We start from the raw sequence: 21,326 nt of genomic DNA, 5'->3' as shown, positions 1-21,326 counted from the left end.
AGGCTAATGTGGTAAATATGTTGAAAACTACCTATCCAAGTTTTAAAAGTCAAAACCTCAAGTGTTCCTTACAATAGTTGTAAAATTTTATGTCCATACACTAGCGTCACTAGAATGAGGAATGACCAATTCTCTTTAAATTGAAAATATTGTGCAAAAAGTTACTATTTTCGCCTGTTTTGTCATACAGTTGTAAATTCAATGAACTATGACTTTGCTAAAAGAGCGCTTACAAATTGATATGATGCAGTAATAGCATTTGTACTGTGTAGGTACTCTTTTTTTAGTCTGCCTTATTGTCACATAAGTCCTCTTTTGACCTAGGTACTAGTGCCCTCTCCTTATCACCGCGAGCTCTTCAATCGTCGAATTTCGTTAGAACCGAGTGTCTGGAAGAAGGCACAAGATACGGGTGGTCCATGACAATAACAAAACCTCATAATTACTGTTATAGAATACGCAATCCATCTAGAGGATTGGATGATGCGTAACTTTTTCCTACTAGTATTTATAGATATCAGGTCCCATAGAATTCTTCTTGTTTTTGACCGCTTTTAAGTTCACAAAGCGATGTTTCCTTTATTTTGTCCATGACATGACCAGTTTGCCTGTTTATTATACAGCCATGCACAATTAGTATCATGACCCAGATGGGTATTCAGTTCCATCTGATGACCATCAGAGGATGATTTTTAGTTTCCAATCTTAACGGTGGATACCATGCATAAATTGGCCAAGCAAAGTACGGTTAAATGAGTTAATACCGTCTTTTTCGGCAAGTGTTGGTAAAAGAAGACTTCTTTGTTTAATTAGTATGTAGTCTCATTTGCAGACAATTTAATTTGTTTCTTATTTGTTAGTTTGCTTAATTGTTTGCCTGTTTGTTTGTCTTTTTAATTGTTCAATTTCATTTTTGTCCCACCCATAGTTCCGGTAGAAATTCCCGTTGACATGCCAATTGAAGGACAATTGGATTTGAACGCAGTTCGTTATGCCTCGTATCCAATCCCACCGACGAAGATGATGACACTGAAACTAGAAACATCGTCTGGTGAGGTATAACAAATATGAACGAGACAATGGAGAGAATTTTATGGGTGTACATATTTAAATGAATGACAAATAATAATAATAATAATAATAATAATAATAATAATAATAATAATAATAATAATAATAAGAAGAAGAAGAATAATTTTGTCGATACATACACCCAAGTTATGCACAAATCCCGGGCAATTTTGCTTTGTCGCTCAATTCCATTAAGATCTGCGGAAAAACAAGCAAAAGTGCGTCAAGTGCTAATCTTGAAGTGACTATAGTTAAATTATCCACTATTAACGTGCTTGCTTTGTCAACTGCGAGTTTTTCTCACAGCAACTATTGTGAACTGTAGGCTTGTTGAATCAAACCTTTTAATATTGTCTACTTATATTTAAGTAGACTTTTATACTAACAAGTTTTTAATCAACAAGCTTAATGTTCAAGATATTTGCTGTGAGTAAAATCCGTAGTTGACGAAGCAAAGCAGTAACTTAAAAGTAGACACTTTATTTTTATATATAATATCTGAGAATGACTAAAGGTTGGATCTAGTCAGGTATTTTATTCCTAGCATCACAAATACCTCACTAATTACTGTAGTCGGATACACTTTCTAAAGGGTACTGGGAATGATATGTACACATGTCATCAAAACTTGGATATATTTGTACATATACATGATATAATTGAAGACCGAATCAAAAAGATTAGTTTGCGTATTACCTCCTGCCAACCAGATCAAAAATGCCGAACTGTACAGGTCAGTAACCAATCAAGCCACGCCTTTGCCCTGACGTCAGACGCAAACTTGTCCTTTTAATTCGGTCTTCAATTATAGTAAAAATATATTATGTGGTTTTAATATTATGTTTTTTAAAGGGAGCTAATGCATATTTGTCAACAAAAATACGCAATCCAAATGCAGCACTTTACGACTGGATGTTAGAGACTAGTCCAGCACAACGTTACGATCAAGTTTTCATCGACTTCAACGGCCAGGTATTTATACACTCACACAAAAGAAACATTTTTGTTTTCATTTGTGGGAAATTATATAATGTGACCTGTTCTCTCAAAACCCGAAAATATATATCGAGGGTTCAAAGCCAGAAAGTGTCCACTCACAAGCACCTCCAAATTAGCATAAAGCCGCAAGGGCAGATTAAATATACAGTCCATTAGTCATGACAAAATTCAGTAGAAAACAAAAGACATTGTGGAGGAAATATTATTGATGTTTGAAGATCAAGGCAATGAACCAACTTTATGCTCATTTTGTGCTAGCTGGACATAATGAGTTACGGTTTTCTGAACCCTCGGTATTTTAAAGAGTTTAAAATTCCTTGTTAAGTCATATTATTGTCTAGTATCCTGCCAATGCATTTTTAATCTTGTAAAAAACAATGAGGTATTTATTGTATTTATACTTTTCATAAGAAGCTAGATTATGCGAACTAATTTTACACCACGGGTTACAAAAGATGACTTCGGTTTACAACAAAAACCTTGCACATGGCACAAACAAGTTCAAACAGGTTCTGCAATTTTATGCCCATTTGTGCTCAAAATTTGTTCAGGCTCGGAAGAACAGTGCTATTGATTAGTCCTCTCAGTTTAAATGAATAATAGGATGCCATGAAAAGTGAGGTGTTGTATTTAATACTGTATTACAATCTCAGCAAACACAAAACATTTCTTAAACGTTTTAAAAGGGTTATATTTTGGGTTTTGGTTTTGGTAAAAAAGGTCATGAAATCGTTTTTAAAAAGTTTTGTATGAGTATACATTACAACAAAATGTTATTGTAAAATATTTTCATTAAAACATTTTGCCAAATATTTCGTCAACGCTTATATAACACTATGTTAGAACATTTTACAACCCGACATTTAAACGTGTTTTGGCAACATTTTCTAACCTTTTGTGATTGCTGGGGTGTTATGCGTTGTAATGTATAGTGCAATGCAATGCAATCGACGGTAGTAATCTAATTAATCTATTAAGGGATCTAAAATGAGCGTTTATTGCGTTTCGACAGTATTTTTTGTGGGACATGAGAGCACCTCAGACCTATCGAATTGCATTCTGAATACGAAGCATGTCTTTCTGATATCAAATAATTTTCATTTTTGAAAATCACGATATAATACAAATTTTATGACAAATTATAAAAATTTGATATTTTTCAAATTTTGATATATAACAGTCCTCGAAGTAAATTATATAAATCTAATGATATATTCTTAAAGTGTATGTAGCAGGGTGGAAAAGCCGACGGTCAATTGAAAATTTTGACTTTTCATATTGAAGATATGGATTTTTTTCCCAAAAGATCTATTTTTTTGGTGTTTTGGGGAAAAATCCATATCTTCAATACGAAAGGTCAAAATTTTCAATTGATCATCGGCTTTTCATCCCACCTACATACACTTTAAGTATAAATCATCAGATTTATAAAGTTTACTTCAAGTACTGTTCAATATCAAAACTATCAATTTTTAATGATTTGCCATAAAATGTGTATTAAATTGCGAATTTCAAAATATCAAAATTATTTGATATCAGAATGACATTCTTCGTATTCAGAATGCAATTCGATATGTCTGATGTGCTCTAATGTCCCAAAATAAATACTGTCCAAACGTTCATACCCCTTCCCTTAAGGTATTGCAAATTTGCAATGCAATTATCTATTGTTAAGATAATCTATCGTTCTTTTATAAAATATGCAGTTTAATAACACGCCATTATAGAAATCTCATGTAATTGAATTTAATGCAATGTTCAAATGTTTATAAATTTATTCGTCAGGATTAACATATACATAAAGATAGAAGAAAAGTAAATTGATTTATATGCATATTTATTTATTTATTTATTTATTTATTTATTTATTTATTTATTTATTTATTTATTTATTTATTTATTTATTTATTTTTATTTTGACTTCCTAATATTGTGAAGATAAATCTGTCCGGAGCAACAGACATCTTTGCTACAATTGCGAACAAAGCGACTCCACGTCCTGGTACAAAGAATACCAATACTCGCTACAATCTTGTAGGAGAGGAAGGAAACACACTCATACCTGTAACAACCAGACCACCACAGGGTAAGACTATGAATAGAAAATGTTCTTCATTTGTATCTCCACAAAATGTGTCAGTGATAAAGTCTGATGTTGTACAATGTACAGCTGTGTGCTATATTATTAACATATGCATATGCATATTGAACGCAATAGCCAATGGTCTTCAAACTGTAAGCTGATACAGCAGGCATCTTTACAACAGGCAACATACCAAAATATTCATATTTAGGTAACAACAGTAAAGAGTATGTTAAATTGCAGATGCCCCTTTACGCACAGCGGTTATTTTGACTAGCAGTTCTAGTGATATTGAAACTAAAAGTTTGCTTTGCTTATTTAGAGACTGTTGCGTTTTAGACCCGATAGAGCTTAGCTACCCCAACGGCCTGGACGGAAGAAGCATGTCAGAGATCGATCGTGCTTTCTAACAACAATTTGCGGTGGCCAATTTCAAGTTCTTTGCCCAAGTGGTCAATACTTTGGTTACAGATTACATTGATCGTAACTGAACTAGAAGTTAGTGCCAATCATACCTAGAGCATCGAGTACCGGCAATTTAAGAGATCGATTCTCTCGGCGGGCAGTCATGGCGCTCATCGCAATTATCTGGTTTATGAATGTGACCTTTTCATTCTTCAGTGATTCCAGGGGACGATGATGTAAAGAACACGGCCTGATTATATTCGTCTAGCTTGATCGTCCAACCCGAAAAAAAACCGTGGGTCTATTATGTCACATTCGTACATGTTTTAATGAAGCAAGGACTTTCTATGGCAAAACTGTGATTAAGGAATTTTCGTCGTAGACATAACATATATATTTTTATTTTTTGCTCAGGATTTTCATGTAGTCCAAACAAGCCATGTGTTAATGGTGGAACGTGTGCATTGAGCCCCAGAGGAAGTGGCCATTATGTCTGCCTGTGTCAGGCCTGTTACACGGGACAAAGTTGTGAAATTGGTAAGTTAGCTGTACAATGATACACGTATTAAGTTTAAGTGTCCATTTTGCTAATTAGGTACTTGTTTAACCATGTTACTTGTTCTCCATTTTATTCTTTACCTCAATCACTATATCTAATATATATACATTGACCGTTTGTCAAATAGCTTAAATATGCCTTCACTAGTTTTAATGGAGCATTTTATGATCCATAGGTTTATCCCCCACTTTACGCAAATGAAGTTTAAGATTGTCTTTTAAAACCTCTGACTTTATAATGTTTTTGTACCAAAACATTCATGCAGATTTATTCGCTTAGCAAAAATATCATGACATTATTATTTATGCTCCGTTAACAGTACGAAAATTACAACACAGTGGCCATTGTAGTAATGTTATATACATATTCATGCATAATTCGCAAAATCAAAATCGCAATCAATTAAAACTTTGGGAATAAACCTTTTTTCGTGGATATCTACTTAAACATACCATGAAAAGTTGTTACATATTTCAGATAATAGCGGTTGTGCCAATATCGCATGTCAGAACGGAGGCCAATGTACACCTTTCCCTAATTCATGTAGTCAAGCCTACTGTAGCTGTCCACCTTGCTTCTATGGACGTTTCTGTGAAAACCGTAAGTTTAGATATTTCTTACGTCAATGTTTTAAATCTACGTGTACGCCTGGACAAACGAATCATGCGAGCCACTATAAGCTGCGCCGCTAGCGGTTGCTCTTGACAGTGCAATGTTTGACCTCCAGAATCGAAATCATCGTTGTAGCCACCATTGGATTTTCAAGCGAATGTTGAAAAGAGTTACATAAATGATTCCGTGTGTGATCAATAGATATAAATGGATCTACTATTGCAAATTGCTGTTTTAGTGTGCATTCACGTGTAGCATTGCCATTGAAACACATAATGACATATTTTCCCGTTTTGTACTTGTATAACGAGGGCATTGAATGTCGGTTTTTTTTCCATGATGCAGTGCGTAAGGTGTCCTCTCTCAAGCAACTGCTGGATGCGCATTTTTAATGTTTAATTGCCTTTTGATGCAAAAGCCCAATATCGAACGATAACACGCATATTGAACTTTTTTCTATTTCTATTTAACTATGTACGGCGAGTAAATATGATACGTCGTATGCGGGTCTCAGAGCATCCAGTAATAACCTTTCCTTTATCTCCATAACATTTAAAAGATTGATTATCCATTGGATGAGTGTACAATCTATATTCGTCCATTGTCTTTTGTTTACATGTATATAGAAATTCAGTGATAGCTAGATACTGAATTATTTCATTATTTGCAGGAATCAATGCTTGTTTCAACCATAGATGTCAAAATGGTGCAACGTGTGTGAGCCCGCAAGGCACATGTCGCGACTACCAATGCCATTGCTCTGGATGTTTCACGGGACCGTTCTGTGACATTCGTAAGAATTGTTTCAATAATATTATACGGGCTATGTTTGGTAGCTTAGTGTTCCTGTTTTTCTTATTGCTTATAAACTTTTGGCGATCACAACCATGGGAAATACACGGGTTCCCGCAAATTCTGCGAAGGCATTCAAACTCGAACAGGCGACAAACAGCATATTATACAAAAATACAATACGTAATATTCATTTACCATACTTTACAGCTCTAGCCAATCCTTGCAATCTCTGTCCATGCCAAAATGGAGGTACATGTTCACCTAGTACTAACTGTTACTCATACCAGTGTCAGTGCACCAACGGATTCACTGGAGTCAACTGTGAGATTGGTAAGTTGTGGTTGGTGGTTGAGGGTACGTTTGTACCAAAACCGAGATAGTTGTGTGCATTTAATACATTGGTTTAGTTAAAAAGTTAAAGGTTAATGAAAACCGTATAACATCACAACGCAGCTGAAGGTCAGTGTCACTGCCCGCAACATCGGGTGCTCCAAGGTATGTTGGAAAAATCTGGTTGACTAGATTGAACTTAATCTACCGTAACATATGCAATGTAACTCTGCGTTAATTACGTAAGGTGAGTTAGCATACACGTACGTTGGGAATCCGAATGAAGTAAGACTGTGCATTGATTTGTAATGCCCATAATAAGCAATTATGGATCAGCAGCCAGGATCAGTTCCTATGTGGGTTTTAAACCTGACAATAAGTAGTTTGGTCCTCGTCTGGGGTATCTCAAGTGGGCTTAATTATTTAACGAGAATAACTAAAAGCTGTGCTAGAGCGAAAACTCGTATCGCAAACACAACTGTACCGGAGTTAAATACCTTACCGATTGGACTGATTAACATAACTAAACTACACTAAAATGTCTCAACAGCTGGAATGTGTGGAGTGTGTTAACACAACGGATTGGATTATTAAGACGGCGTGTATAGTGGGTGGGCAGGTGTTGATTGTGTGTAAGATGAGTTGTTTTTGTGTGTAGTGGGTGTGTGTATGTGGGGTGGGGGTTGATGGGGTATGTGGGGTGTTAGTGAGGTGTGTTGAGATGGGAATGTGACGGTGAGGGTGCTCCCCCGGTATACCCAGGTATTGCACCATTTAGTTATAGGCGGATATAATCTATCATCATTCATTTCGTTATGAACACGGCAGAGTGCCGCATACGCAAAATTGCTGTTCTGAGTAAACGGCGTTTGAAAATCTTGGTACCATTCCATTGGTCCTGCTAAAATTAAGAACATCCGTGAGCACTCATTTGAAATGTATTTTACAGAAGTGAATGTACACAAATTATTGGCAATACCTGCATGTTCTGAAATAATCGGTATAATCCCTCAAAACGCGTTTTAACGGCTATTCGGCTTTGTGCTGTATCCAAAATGTCTCTACCACTGCGCAGAGAGAGGTCGAATACGCATTCAACTACGTGTAAACTATAGCACGCATTCTTGATTTGGGGCTTTTGTGTAGTAATTACTGGTTGTCCTAAGGCTATGTAGACTTAACTTAAGTTACAAATAGTCATCCCTGTAATATTTAGCAAAAACCCGCGGATTTTAAGGCAAAAATAACAATATTGGCCTATATTTTGCGTATGATTTTCAGGGATTTTCCAATTTCACGGGCGCGCACTCACATTATTAAACCACAGCAATATCATGTGGGGAATGTTTGTACTTATTTTTGGTATCACTGAATAGAAGATACCTACAGCTATACGTTGATATTAGTATAGGACATGTAACATAGAAAATTCAGTGTTTTCCGTTATACAATAGTGTACATCAACATGATAAGTATACGATTCGCCTTTCTGCCGAATTCATTTATCGCACTTAGGCGCGATTCGTCCAAATAAGAATTTCAATAACTACGTTGGTGAGTAAGATTTACCATTAATTTTTGGTGGAAATAAAAGATAACCTGAAACATAATAATAAGCATACAAAAACTATATATAACGATTTGTTTTATATACAGCACGTACGACCAACCTAAATTTGTGTAATAATTTCCCTTGTTTGAACGGCGGTTCCTGTGTCTCACAGCATATCGGTTCATACGTGTGCATCTGTAGGTCAGGATGGGCAGGACGAGATTGTGGAACAGCAATCGGTAAGTCGCACTTGTAAGAATCTATTTAACACTTACACCATCGTTTATGTGTTACAGAAATACCTTATAGCTGTATTAATACTACCAGCAGTCAGCAATACAATGTTGGGACACCGTTGGTAATGGTCGTCACCATCGGTGTCGGCAAGACAGTGTTGTCCTAATTTGGCTCTGCTGATGCTGGACCCATTATCGGCTAAGCAACATCAAGCCAACGTTGGCCCAATGTTGTTCTGCCGATGTTGGCAAAAGATACTGGCGTTCCAACGTTGTGCCAAATATGAATTAACCAACATCGGGCGAAGATTGGACCCCTTTTCGGCTAAGCAACATCGGACGACTTTGGCTCAACGTCAGAAAGTGTTGTAATTGGCTATATGTTAAATACCACTAATTATTTATTGCATGGTTTTCTATGGAATTCTATGGCGGATATTTCTCGTAAAAATATTTAGAACTGTCACACTGAAACGTCACCAACATCTGGTAAACTAGATGATTTAGATGACAAATGATCAAAACCTCAACATAGCTTGACCTGAGACTATAATAAAGACCGATGCCAAGCGGATGCATTTTGGTAATATTACAACAAAAAATGTCATATAATGAGATAAAATATACCATTACGAAGCATCAAAAACCAAAATGTACTTTTTGTAAAATCAATTTTTCACAGGTACCCAAGGTATTGTTAGCGCATGTCAGAGCCTTCCATGTCAGAATGGCGCTACATGTTACGAAAGTGCCTCATGCGGTAATCAAGGACTTAGCGAGTACGTATGCGTGTGTACACCCGGCTTTACTGGACCATTATGTTCACAACAAACAAGTAAGCAAGATGCTTTTAATGTAAATTAAAAGTGGTCATTGAAAGGGTAAAATGATAAGAGAGACTTTACGAAAGGGTGTTTGCAAACTTACCTAGACCTCTACGCCAACTTCACATAATCTGCTTTTCTTGATCTCTGATTTACTTTAACGTAAACGTTTAACTGGTTACCCCCACCAACAACGTGTTGACGTTTAAACTTGGGACATGCGTATCAATAAGCGAGCAGAAGTGCAAGTGACTGCAGCAAAATTTCTCTATTTTTCTAAGTGGGTCATAAAGACTTTAGGCGCTTAATTTAACTAGACATAAATGCATTCGGTAGGTGATAACAAGTGTGGATTATGTCAGGAACTAGCGCAAATATCATTATCATGTTATTTTAAAGTAGCTTTATGTTTCAATTAAATAATTATATGAAAAAGTAGGCATTGATTATTCCATAAAGGTTATTAAACACAGCGTAATAAAATACACACGAAGACCTGAGTGCAAGAACACCGTAAGTCCACTTGGTCCCTCAACATGTACGATACACTAAAGTTGCGTATAGTTTCGTAGGGTTTTATAATGTTTAATACATGTTCCAGGGTGAAAACAATATGAGAAGTTGTGAAAGATTTGTTTTGGCCCCTGGACATGTATAAAACATTACCAAACTATACGAAACTTTTGTGTATACATGTTGAGGGGCCAAGTGGACTTACGGTCTTCTTGCGCTCAGGTCTTCACATTCTTTCTTTCGTTCACCTCTCTCCCATTCCCTCTTCCTTCCTCTCCTGTGTCACTTCCCCCTTATAGCCACTGCCTCCCCACCCATCTATTCTTGTTCTCTCATACCTTACTCTCTACTATATAGTACCCCACTCACACTCCTTATTCCCCTTCCCAATGGCATTGCCAGGGTTTTTATTTCCAGAGGCTATATTGGAAGGGGCGACTTTCAAGGGGAAGCATTTGACGAAAATTGGCAAAAATGTAAAATATTACGGCGGCCAGCATTCAATATGTAAAATGCAGTGGCGTATACAGGGGCGGCAAAGAGGCAACTGCCAACTGGTGAGAAGCATTTTGCCCCTCTGTGGTATGTTGGCAGCCCCGATATTTAACATTTTGTCAATATTTTGCCCTCTTGTAAGTTTCCAGGAGCGTTTTCTTGCCCCCTACCCATGACACACCCACCTCACACCACACCCTTTCCAGACCCTCTTATAAAGTGCCCGCTATGTCAGTGGATAGGGTGGGGGGGGGGGGGCACATAATTTTCCCCCTACTTCCAATGTCATTCTCCTCAACTTTACTCCTTGCATACGAGACGCAACTTATGACATGGTTTATTGAAAAATATTTGCAGCTGCTATACTCTTCTCATAATTTAGGATACTGCTAGCTCTGTTAAAAGTAGCCACTTATACGTGAACTTCATCCCCTTCCATTTGAAGTTACCACATATCGCCATTTCGCAAGCGGACAAAAGACATTTCCAATAATTGGTCTTATAACTAGGTAGTACAAAACTTGTACAATTGTTCACGGTTAGACTATCTTTAGAACAGAGTGCTCAATCCCAAAAAGGAGGAGAGTATAAAAAAGTATAAACCTCCAACTTCACGAAATAAGGCGATCATCAGACGACACGATGGAGAAAATGGTATGACTATATATCACTTCGATTGATGCCAGCACCGTCAGGTCGCTCCTGCATCGTCGGTCTAATTTTAACCGATTTTCGCCGTTTTTACTGCATTTTAGTGTACATTATTTTTACTGTGGACTGTTTTATGTGCATGGAACGTCAAAATGTTTGTGTTGCCGAGATATCGTTCTTCATTTTCCATATTTTGTGGACGATTTCTGTACTATATTTACTGGATGTTAGCGTTGAATGGGTACGTACACATAGAACACGTAGTAACTTTACTGGTTTGTTGATCAATACCACTGAATCGATCGACAATCATCATGAGAATAATACAAAGAGCAATATTGAGCGTATTAGTTACAGCCGTGATTATTTGCTTTCATTTAGAACATCTCCACCCGGTACTGAATTATACATTGATTGTGGTATGACTGAGAACCTATGCACGCATCTTGCTGATTTGAATATACTCAAGCGATCATGCCCTTTTCATGAACGAACCAAACCACCCAGCCGTAAAGTTAAGAATAAACGCTGGAAGAAGAGAGGAAAGGGACGAAAAAGTCAGAAACAACAGATTTATTCAATCCCTGTTATTCAGAACGTGCGAGTCGAACCCAACATCACTGGCCAGACTGGTTTGAACTTGAACAACTTACGCGGTTTGCCCAAACACAATGAAAAACTTCTTAATCTTCGCTTATGGAATGCAAGATCTGCATGCAACAAAACTATTCAAATTTTCGACAACATAGTAGACAATGATGCGGATGTATTTGTAATTACAGAAACATGGCTAGCTGAGAATGACCGTGTTGTGATTGGGGAATTGCTCCCACAAGGGTATTCATTCATGAATTTCCCTAGGAAACTCGATCCGCATGGTGGCATTGGGATCATATACAAGTCTAATCTTAATATTCAAAAAGCTCCAACTGACATTGATACGCCATCTTTTGAACATGCATCTGTCATAATTAAGAAACTTGGCATTAGACTTATCCTAGTGGATCGCCCCCCTCCGTCGAAAGAAAATGGTCTTAAAGTGCCGCAATTTCTTGAGGAGTTCGATGCATTCATCAACGAAATTAGCATGGCTCTGTAAAGACTTTACTATTAGGCGACTTTAACATCCATGTCGACCTCCCATCCAAACCTGATTCTGCTCGATTCCTAGAATCACTCGCTGAAAATGGTTTCCAACAGCATGTTCATCAGTCTACTCATAAGGACGGACACACTTTGGACCTGATCATATCTCGCAATGAAGAAAATCTTGTAACTAAGTGCCAAGTCTTGCCAACGCTAGGATCTGATCATGAACTTATTAACTGTGCAATAAATTGTGAGAAACCCCAACCTATGAAAGTTTCAAGTAATGTTAGAAATATAAAGAGGATTGATAGTGTTTCATTTGCTAATGACCTTGCATCAAGTTTGAGCGACCTGGACTTTGGTGAGGACTCTGCTGAGGAGATGCTTGGGAAGTTTGACTCTTCTATTCTAAGTGTGTTGAACACCCATGCACCTCCGCGGAAGCGTGCTCGCAGTATCAAGCCCACGTCGCCCTGGTTTGATGAAACAATCAGAGATGCTAGACGTAAACGTAGACAATGTGAAAGAAAGTGGTTAAAAAGTAAGAACCAATGTGATCATGATGACTATGTTGAACAAACTAAGGTTACTAGTAAACTCATACAACATGCCAAGGAAAACTATTATCAAGAACAACTTGAGAATTCAAGCAATAAGAACATGTTTGTGACTCTGAACAAACTCTTGAACAATGTTACTAAACAACTTCCTGACTTTGATAATTTGAATGAAATGTGCAATTCATTTGCCATATTCTTTGTTGAAAAGGTTTCTAAAATCAGGCAGGATCTTGATAGTGTACCTAGTGCTCTTCCAGATTGCAAACCTTTAGAGTACTGTCAGAATCTTTTAAGCAAAAATGTTTCTTTGTCTTCATTTAACCAGGTCACTGTTGAAGAGGTGTGTAAAATCATATCATCTATGCCACCCAAATCATGTGCTTTAGATACCATTCCTCTGTGGTTGTTTAAAGAGAACGTTGAATTGTTGTGTAAACCGTTAACATCTATAATTAATGTGTCTTTAAGTACAGGTGTCTTTCCATCTAAGCTCCGTGAGGCGATTGTATCCCCCCTCTTGAAGAAGCCTTCCCTCGACAAAGAGGTTTTAAAGAATTTCCGCCCAGTGTCAAATATAAGCTATGTGTCTAAGTTAATGGAGAAGGTCGTGTGTAGCCAGATTAAAGACCATCTCAATTCCCACAGCCTCCTAGAACCATTCCAATCCGCGTACAGAGAACTGCATTGCACAGAAACTGCTCTCCTTCGTGTTAGAACTGATATACTAAGATCTATGGACGAAAATAATGCTGTTGCGGTTGTATTACTCGATTTATCCGCCGCATTCGATACGGTAGACCATGCCATCCTATTGAATCGGCTTAAGCACACCTATGGAATATGTGGCACAGCCTTGGCATGGATATCATCTTATCTTCAAAATCGTTCTTTTCGCGTATCCGTCGGAGATGCTTCATCTAGCAATCACGCTCTCCATTATGGGATTCCACAGGGCTCTGTGGTTGGCCCGCTCTTCTTCGTTTTGTATACATGTTGTCTTGGTGCTATCATTCAGAAGTACAAGATCAAGTACCATATGTATGCCGATGATGTGCAGCTTTATTTACCGTTTAATGCTAAATCCGAAAGTGATATCAAATTTGCCATTGACAAACTCTCTTCTTGTATTAATGAAATCAGTGATTGGATGACTAGAAATAAGCTCAAACTTAACAGTGAAAAAACCGAGTTCTTTATAGCATCGTCTAACTATAACATCAAATATATCAAGGACATCTGCATTAATATTGGTGGCAGCACTATATTGCAATCTCTTGTTATCAAAAACCTTGGTGTTGTCTTTGATCAGACGATGTCAATGACAGGACATGTGAAACACACGGCGAAGTCCATCAATTTCCACCTCCGTAACATCTACAGGATCCGTCGGTACATCACTGTTGATAGCTGCCACAAACTTGTCCGCTCACTGATTTTATCCAGACTTGACTATTCAAATGCTATGATGTATGGCATCACATCCAAAGATCTGAAGAAACTTCAATCTCTGCAAAATAGGGCGGCGCGGATTGTGTTTAGATTGGATAGGAGACATTCATCAGCTCCATTGCTCAGAGAACTCCATTGGCTGCCTCTTGAATCCCGGATAGTTTTCAAACTCATGCTGCTGGCTTATAAAGGTATCCATGGACTACTGCCGTCTTATCTCACCGAGTATCTCATTCCTTATGTTCCATCTAGAGAGAATTTGAGATCTGGTGACGACAAGTTACGTCTCGCCATACCACGCACAAAACGAACACTTGGGGACAAAGCCTTCACGGCAGCTGCACCGCGCCTTTGGAACTCTCTGCCCATTCACATCCGCCAACTCCCTTCCATCCATAGATTCAAGAAATCGCTCAAAACCCATCTTTTTCCATCATGTTAATTTTCTACTTGCCTCTTGATAGTGAGCTTATCACCTGTTTATTTATGTTTTTTGCATGTGTATATATTTAATTGTTGCTTAACAGTGTATGCAATGTTTTTAGTATGTGTAATGTAAGTTGTAATTTAAGATGTAATTTTAAAGTCTCTTTGTACAGCGCCTTGATCTCATTGATAAGGCGCTTCATAAATGCTGTTTAATAATAATAATAATATATTTTGTATATTCCTCCGTTCGAAATGGATGGTGATCCAGCCAATTTTTCTCCGCTGTGTCGTCTGAAGATCGCCTTATGGCGTGCCACTCAAAGTAACGACTCCTATTCGAGAAGGTTCATACGTACTTCTGACTTTATACGCTACCCCTGTTTGAGATTGAGCAGTCTGTTTAAATAATAGTCTAACCATAAATAAATGTTGTTATTACGCTCCTGTTATATTTTAAACGACACTATGTTAATTACTTTTCGCCTCCTTCGTCAACAGATTTCGTTCCTACTCTTGATGTCTGTAGTTCGGATCCCTTGTCTTGTCAGAGTGGCGGTGTGTGTTACAATGCATTCTTAACATTTGATCAGAGGACGACTTCAGTCTGTTCTTGCCCTGTAGGCTATACAGGCCAATTGTGTGAGATACAATGTAAGATGCTTTAGCTGCTGTATTAACTTTATTTTTTACGATTAATTATTAACAATATTTTTTCAGAAAATCCTAAATCAAGATAATTAAATTTATATATTTATGACAATGGTATTTATGTTCACACACGCGCTTTTCACCTTAAATTGCGGACTTACCTCTAACATAGGACAGTTTTCATTCTAAAACTGCTGCAAAAGACCACGAATGCATGATAATGATATTTGCTTAAAACCGTGGACCATACGTATAAAAAACTACAGTCAGCAGTTGATGGATGAAATTCCGTTTCGTATCATACACAAAAACATTTTGGTCCACGGTTAGGCAATGAAAACACGATACACACGTCCGCAGTTCGATAGCAATACACACACTGTCCTCGGTTGGCGGCAAACACACACAGGAGAGGGGGAGGATTGTATGGTGGGCGGTCGTTAATGGGTGCCGTCGATTTTGCATGTTTTTTTTTTCAATGTCACGGCAAGCTGACAGATACAAACACACAATGCATGTATATAAAAAATATTCCAAGATACGAATACAATATTTATCATTTTTGTTAGATTTTGATCCGTGTAGCAGCACCCCGTGTCTGAACAACGGCGTTTGTACCTCACATAATTCGTATTTTACATGTAAATGTCAGACAGGATTCCAAGGCGTAACTTGTGCAGAAGGAGGTAAATACTGGAATGTGTCTATTGAATCGTTTTGGTTTCTAGGCGTCTGTTATTTGTGATGCAGCAGTCCATCACATCATAAGGGGGACTTTGCGTGCAAGATATATATTAAAATAGGCCTACATCATTACATGTAAGCTTTTTAAGCCGTGCAGAGTTCGTCAGTCATGACCCCATGATAAGTATGTAGTCGTATTATACATTATTATTATATAAATTATATGATATTATCTAAATATAGAGGCTATTACAAAATTAATTACTTTGATTAATTAATTAATTAATTAATTATGATGACAATGTCTTCCCTAAATTCCACACACGCAACGTCATCCTCACTTCGTCTACCCCCATTATCAAGTGCAATGTCGTGAAAATTTGTGGAAATTTCGATATTTGCATGCATAATGAGTAGATAGTATAGCAGGTGAGTAAAGGCTCGCGTGGATTGATGTGAAAATGGAAGAAATCAACAGCAGTGGAACAGTTTGACATTGCCAACAAATATTGGTTTTCACTATCAATACAATGATACTTTCTTTTGACTTGTTTTAAAATGTCACTGTTTAGGTCCAACAACAACAAAAGCGGCGGCTACGGCAGAATCAATCACTACACCAAAGGAACTAGGTACCACTGAGTCATCTTTGATTACGGATTTGTCGATGACAACTGAGTCAGGTACATAAATATAATCCGAACAATTTATATTATGGAACAACCCAAAACGTCGATGAAGTCCTATAATAATAGAAAGTATTTTCATTAGGGGGATGGTGTAAGAAAATCCAATTACGTTTGTAGTTAAAACATCGTTCAAGGTGGTTCTTTTTTTTTCAAATTTGTGTATTTTCTGAAGTACGATATTGACGTCTCACAGTGGTTGCTTCAAAATTATTTTAAATCAAATCAATATTATTATTGAAACTACATGCATATATCTACAAGATATACTGATTTACATTAACATTTACCTTAACTTTGACTAAACAGCACACAGATAAAACATAGAAATGTAAATACAAACACTGGCTGTTCAAAATCGCTGCAGTACTCGCAACTTGCAAGATCATTCAACTTAATGCAAACAAAAGATATATCCAATAGTACATGCATCATTATTATAGGCAGTGGTCATTTTCCTTTATGCAGATGTACCACCGCACTTTGATTCTTTTTTTAAAAGTCTAGTAGGTCCTGATGTTTTAAAAAAAAAAAAAAATTAAAAAAAGATATTTACACAAACCAGCATTAACTATGTTTTTAGGACCTGTTTCGGTCCGTCATTTTTGTTCATCATAAGGACAAACTTCTCTCTTCTCAAGCTGAAGCGGTCTATGAAATCCCCTACGGGGAATATGCTGGTACATATATTGGAGAAACCAGCCGTCTTTTCATAGAAGACCGAAATAAGTTGGAGAAACTTGAAACTAAGCCATACCTGCCAGCCGAAAATCATTTATCACAGATATCCACATATCAGCTATCATCGACCACTGCCTTTATCCGTCCATCAATCTGAGAAGGTGACACGACCACTAGATGGCTAAAATGTAGCCGATTGGATACACCGAAAAGTAAAATACACTCTTAATAAAGACAAGTGTGCACATTTCCTCAATAATATCTTTGACCAACTCACCACGCCCTCTACGGCATTTCATGTTGCCTATAAAAGGAAAAAGTCAGATGCGATGGGTTTTCAGTCTGTTGAAACCACTACTGTACTGGTAAAACATCACTAGAATTGTACAAAAAGAAAAATGTTAACAGTATAATGTTATTGCTTGTTTCGTAATTTAGGGCCAACTACAATGCAAATGGTGGATACGACAGAATCATCCATTACAACAGAGGAATTGGGTACCACTGGGTCATCTACGACAACGGATTTATCAATGACAACGAAATCAGGTACAAAATCATATTCAGATTTTCCTGGTACAATGTCCATGTTCATCTTTCTTATGCTGTATTCTAATTACCATCCGGTCTGATTTCCACAATTGCGGCTTAAACTGTGTTTTTGTGTCGTTCACCTGCATTAATTGTGTTAAATGGCTTTCTGTGATATTCTCTTGCTTTTAGCATATTTAATTTACCGTCATCCTTTCTTTGGCTTTTTGCGTCCTTTTAACGTACTTGAACAGCATTCTCCGTCTTTCTATGGCTTGGCTTGCTCTGTGTTTCTGTGCCTAAGTGGCATTGTCTGGCGTCTAGTGTTCTTAAACTTAATTCTGTAAGACGTTCTTTCGTGCATCTGTGGCGTTCTGCATAATTGTATGGCTTACTGGATCTGTATAATCCGGCTTTCTCTGTGCTTATGTTGCTTTATCCAACTTGAACGTCATTCTACGTCATTTTATGTATTTCTATGGCTTTCGCTGTGCTTATTTGTCATTCTGCAGCATTTGCTGGTTTTTAACATAATGTACTTGAACGCCATTCTGTATGTTTTTATTGCTTTCGGCGTCATTATCTGGATTGAATGTCATTCTATGTCTGTCTACGTTTCTGTGCTTTTCTTGCCGGTTATGTTATTAGATGATGTTACCTGTGTTTGTAGCTGTTATTATTCTATTCAATATTGACCAATAGAAGCCAAATAGTGTGTACATTGGTGCACTCGGCGACATAAATTGGTGTTTTAGATGATCTTTCCACGACCCATGTACAAAACAAATTAGTGTTTTCCATAAGACATATTGGAAGCCATGTACAGGGTGTCCCAAAAAAAGAAGCCCGTCACTGCGCCCTCTTTTTCGCCTAGTTCTGAAAAGTTAATCAAATATATTTTGGTATGTAAAGAAGCCTTTAATTGTTAGCTTTGATAAACCAAAACAATTATTTCAATCAGCTCACAACTTTTGAAGATATGCCCTTTTAAAGACAAGTATCCGTTTTCACTCTGTCCACGGATAGCAAACAAAGTGGTTGGGATGGATCATGCTGTGGAGTGGCCTGCAAGATCACCAGACCTCACACCACTTGATTTCTTCATTTGTGGCAAAATCTTTGCAAACGTATTACTGCTATATTCGCAAGTATCCGGCGGACAAGGTTGGTACGCAACGCAATTGATGCAATGAGGACTAGGGCTGAAACCTGTATTCGTCAATGAGGCAACCAGGTAGAGGGCAGAGCAGCACAGTAAACTCAATTAAAAAGAACCAAAGACAAACTAAACAGCCCTTTTCAGGGCTACCTTTTATTCCAAGAAGAGAAATGACTTATGTTGTCAATAAAAAGAAAGCAAGAAACAATAAAGTAAGAAAGTAAGAAACATAATAAAACAAAAAGGCATAAAATAACCGAGAAAAACATAAGTGATTGCAAGTATAGCAAAAGAAGTCCCATCCCACATCAATTTCGCCCACATTAATGACACTTAACAAAATCCATAACCCATGACCCATCGGTAAAGCCCATTCCCGAAAATAAAGTTGTTATTTTATAAAGTTATCATCGAGGAATGTTTTATATTCATGCATGGTATATGCACTTTTCAATCTTTGAAGTAGCCAAGCCTCCTCCGTGGATAGAGTGAAAAACGGATACATTTCTTTTAAAGGGCATATCTTCAGAAGTTATAAGCCGATTGAAATATTTGTTTCGGATTATTAAAGCTAACGAGTAAAGGCTTCTTTACAGACCAACATATACTTGATCAACTTTTCTAAAATAGGAGAAAAAGATGGTGCAATGAGGGGCCGCTTTTTTGGGACACCCGGTATCTATGCCATGAACAATGAATCTGCACACAAATATTATGTAGCCAGGCATGTGGGCTGGCACCTTTGTTCAAAACTGATGCGCGGGACCCTATGTAGCCACAAAGTGGATTTTCTTCTTTCGAATTGGGTAAACTAATGTTGCATTTATTATTATTATTATTATTATTATTATTATTATTATTATTATTATTATTATTATTATTATTATTATTATTATTATTATTATTATTGTTATGTAGTAAGAGGTGTCCGGTGTTAAAAAAATCTGAACTTTTATTTCAAGTAAGTAGAGATGAATAACAATACAATACCCCTTTAACATGTTCAAAATAATTTTGTCTTTCAGCCCCAGCAATCTGCACTTTTAGCAATCCACCACTTTGTGGATACACTCAAGCAACTGATGATGACTTTGACTGGACTTGGCATAGCGGTGGTACATCATCATCCGACACTGGCCCGTCTGGCGACCACACAACTGGAAGTGAGTACAACCTATTATTAGTATTAAAATATCGCAAATGTCAGGTTATCGTATTCACACAGCATTTAGAATAGCCACATGCCCGGGTCTACATGTATTCCGTCCAGCTGAAATCAATATAATTTGGAGTTGTGTTTGTCGCTGCGACGAAATTAACACTACATCCCAACAGTAAAACGGCTCGAAAACGCACAAAAACGTGTAGCTATAACATTGTCCTTATAAAATATTCAGATCCTGTGTGCTGTAATGCACTTTATTCTGTTAACAGTAGTGTAATAAAAATGTAGAGTCAGAAGGTTATTACAGACGTGTATTTTGTTATAACCGCACTATTTACCTGTTCTGGGCAGTACACGTTACCCATCCTCAGACATCATTATTTATCAAGAACATAAGATTAATTTACTTTTGAGAATAATTATTAATCCATTGAGTTTCGTTAATATAAGTGGACATGCGGAGCCTTCTATACACAATTTTCTGCCATAACTAACCTTAACGCCCCAGGGCTTTTTGGCCACGGGAAAGGGAAAAAGGAAGAATAAAGAGAGAAAACAAAGAAAAAGTTGTTTGCTCGGGGGGAGGGGTGCGAACCCAAGCACTAGGTCGGCGACACTTTGCCACTGGTCTTGGGCTGGTCTGGCCAGCAAAAGCGTGCATATCTATCACTTGAATATATCAAGTAGTATTTTGTAGTGACAGGGTTAATGCTTTATGAATTGATGAGTAGGTTCATGCTTGTTGTAAAAGCAATACAAAAAAACAAAACAAAAACACTTAACTATTTGTTCAAAGATAGGGAATAAATGTGTTTTGGCAGAGCCAGGTTTTTGCACGTCCCTTTTCCACTTCCAGACATTTAATTATATTCTGGGGATAAACTCTGATTAGTAAATATACATGGATGCTACAGCTAAAATACTCTCAGGGCCCAAACATCATCATTGCACCTTCTTTGATTTTATGCAAAAAAAAAAAAAATGGTCAGACTCAGATTCAGAGCTGTGATCGAGTACTATTAAGTTTCTTATTAATTCCCTTTTTCTTTGAGAAACATTTCTCCAAGCAAATTAACTGTGGGTTAACGTTAGCAAGCAACACTGACATCATCATATATTT

At 37.2% G+C, this 21,326-nt stretch overlaps 1 protein-coding gene across 6 annotated transcripts in view; it reads left to right on the top strand.

The window, feature by feature from the left end:
• The window catches only part of LOC140163064 (uncharacterized), a 96,316-nt gene that overhangs the window by 12,115 nt on the left and 62,875 nt on the right, over positions 1-21,326 (top strand). For all 6 annotated transcript variants that reach the window (XM_072186436.1, XM_072186435.1, XM_072186434.1 and 3 more), the window contains exons 7-20: positions 929-1,056; positions 1,924-2,043; positions 4,009-4,156; positions 4,973-5,095; positions 5,595-5,717; positions 6,400-6,522; positions 6,732-6,854; positions 8,511-8,645; positions 9,325-9,477; positions 15,151-15,303; positions 15,870-15,986; positions 16,557-16,667; positions 17,790-17,900; positions 20,067-20,204. In XM_072186436.1, the coding sequence (XP_072042537.1) occupies positions 929-1,056; positions 1,924-2,043; positions 4,009-4,156; positions 4,973-5,095; positions 5,595-5,717; positions 6,400-6,522; positions 6,732-6,854; positions 8,511-8,645; positions 9,325-9,477; positions 15,151-15,303; positions 15,870-15,986; positions 16,557-16,667; positions 17,790-17,900; positions 20,067-20,204 (1,806 nt within the window). The remainder of the gene's footprint in view (positions 1-928; positions 1,057-1,923; positions 2,044-4,008; positions 4,157-4,972; positions 5,096-5,594; positions 5,718-6,399; positions 6,523-6,731; positions 6,855-8,510; positions 8,646-9,324; positions 9,478-15,150; positions 15,304-15,869; positions 15,987-16,556; positions 16,668-17,789; positions 17,901-20,066; positions 20,205-21,326) is intronic.

This window comes from Amphiura filiformis, chromosome 10 (genome assembly GCF_039555335.1).
Source record: "Amphiura filiformis chromosome 10, Afil_fr2py, whole genome shotgun sequence".
Taxonomy (NCBI): domain Eukaryota; kingdom Metazoa; phylum Echinodermata; class Ophiuroidea; order Amphilepidida; family Amphiuridae; genus Amphiura; species Amphiura filiformis.
This window is presented reverse-complemented; position numbering and strand designations above follow the sequence as displayed.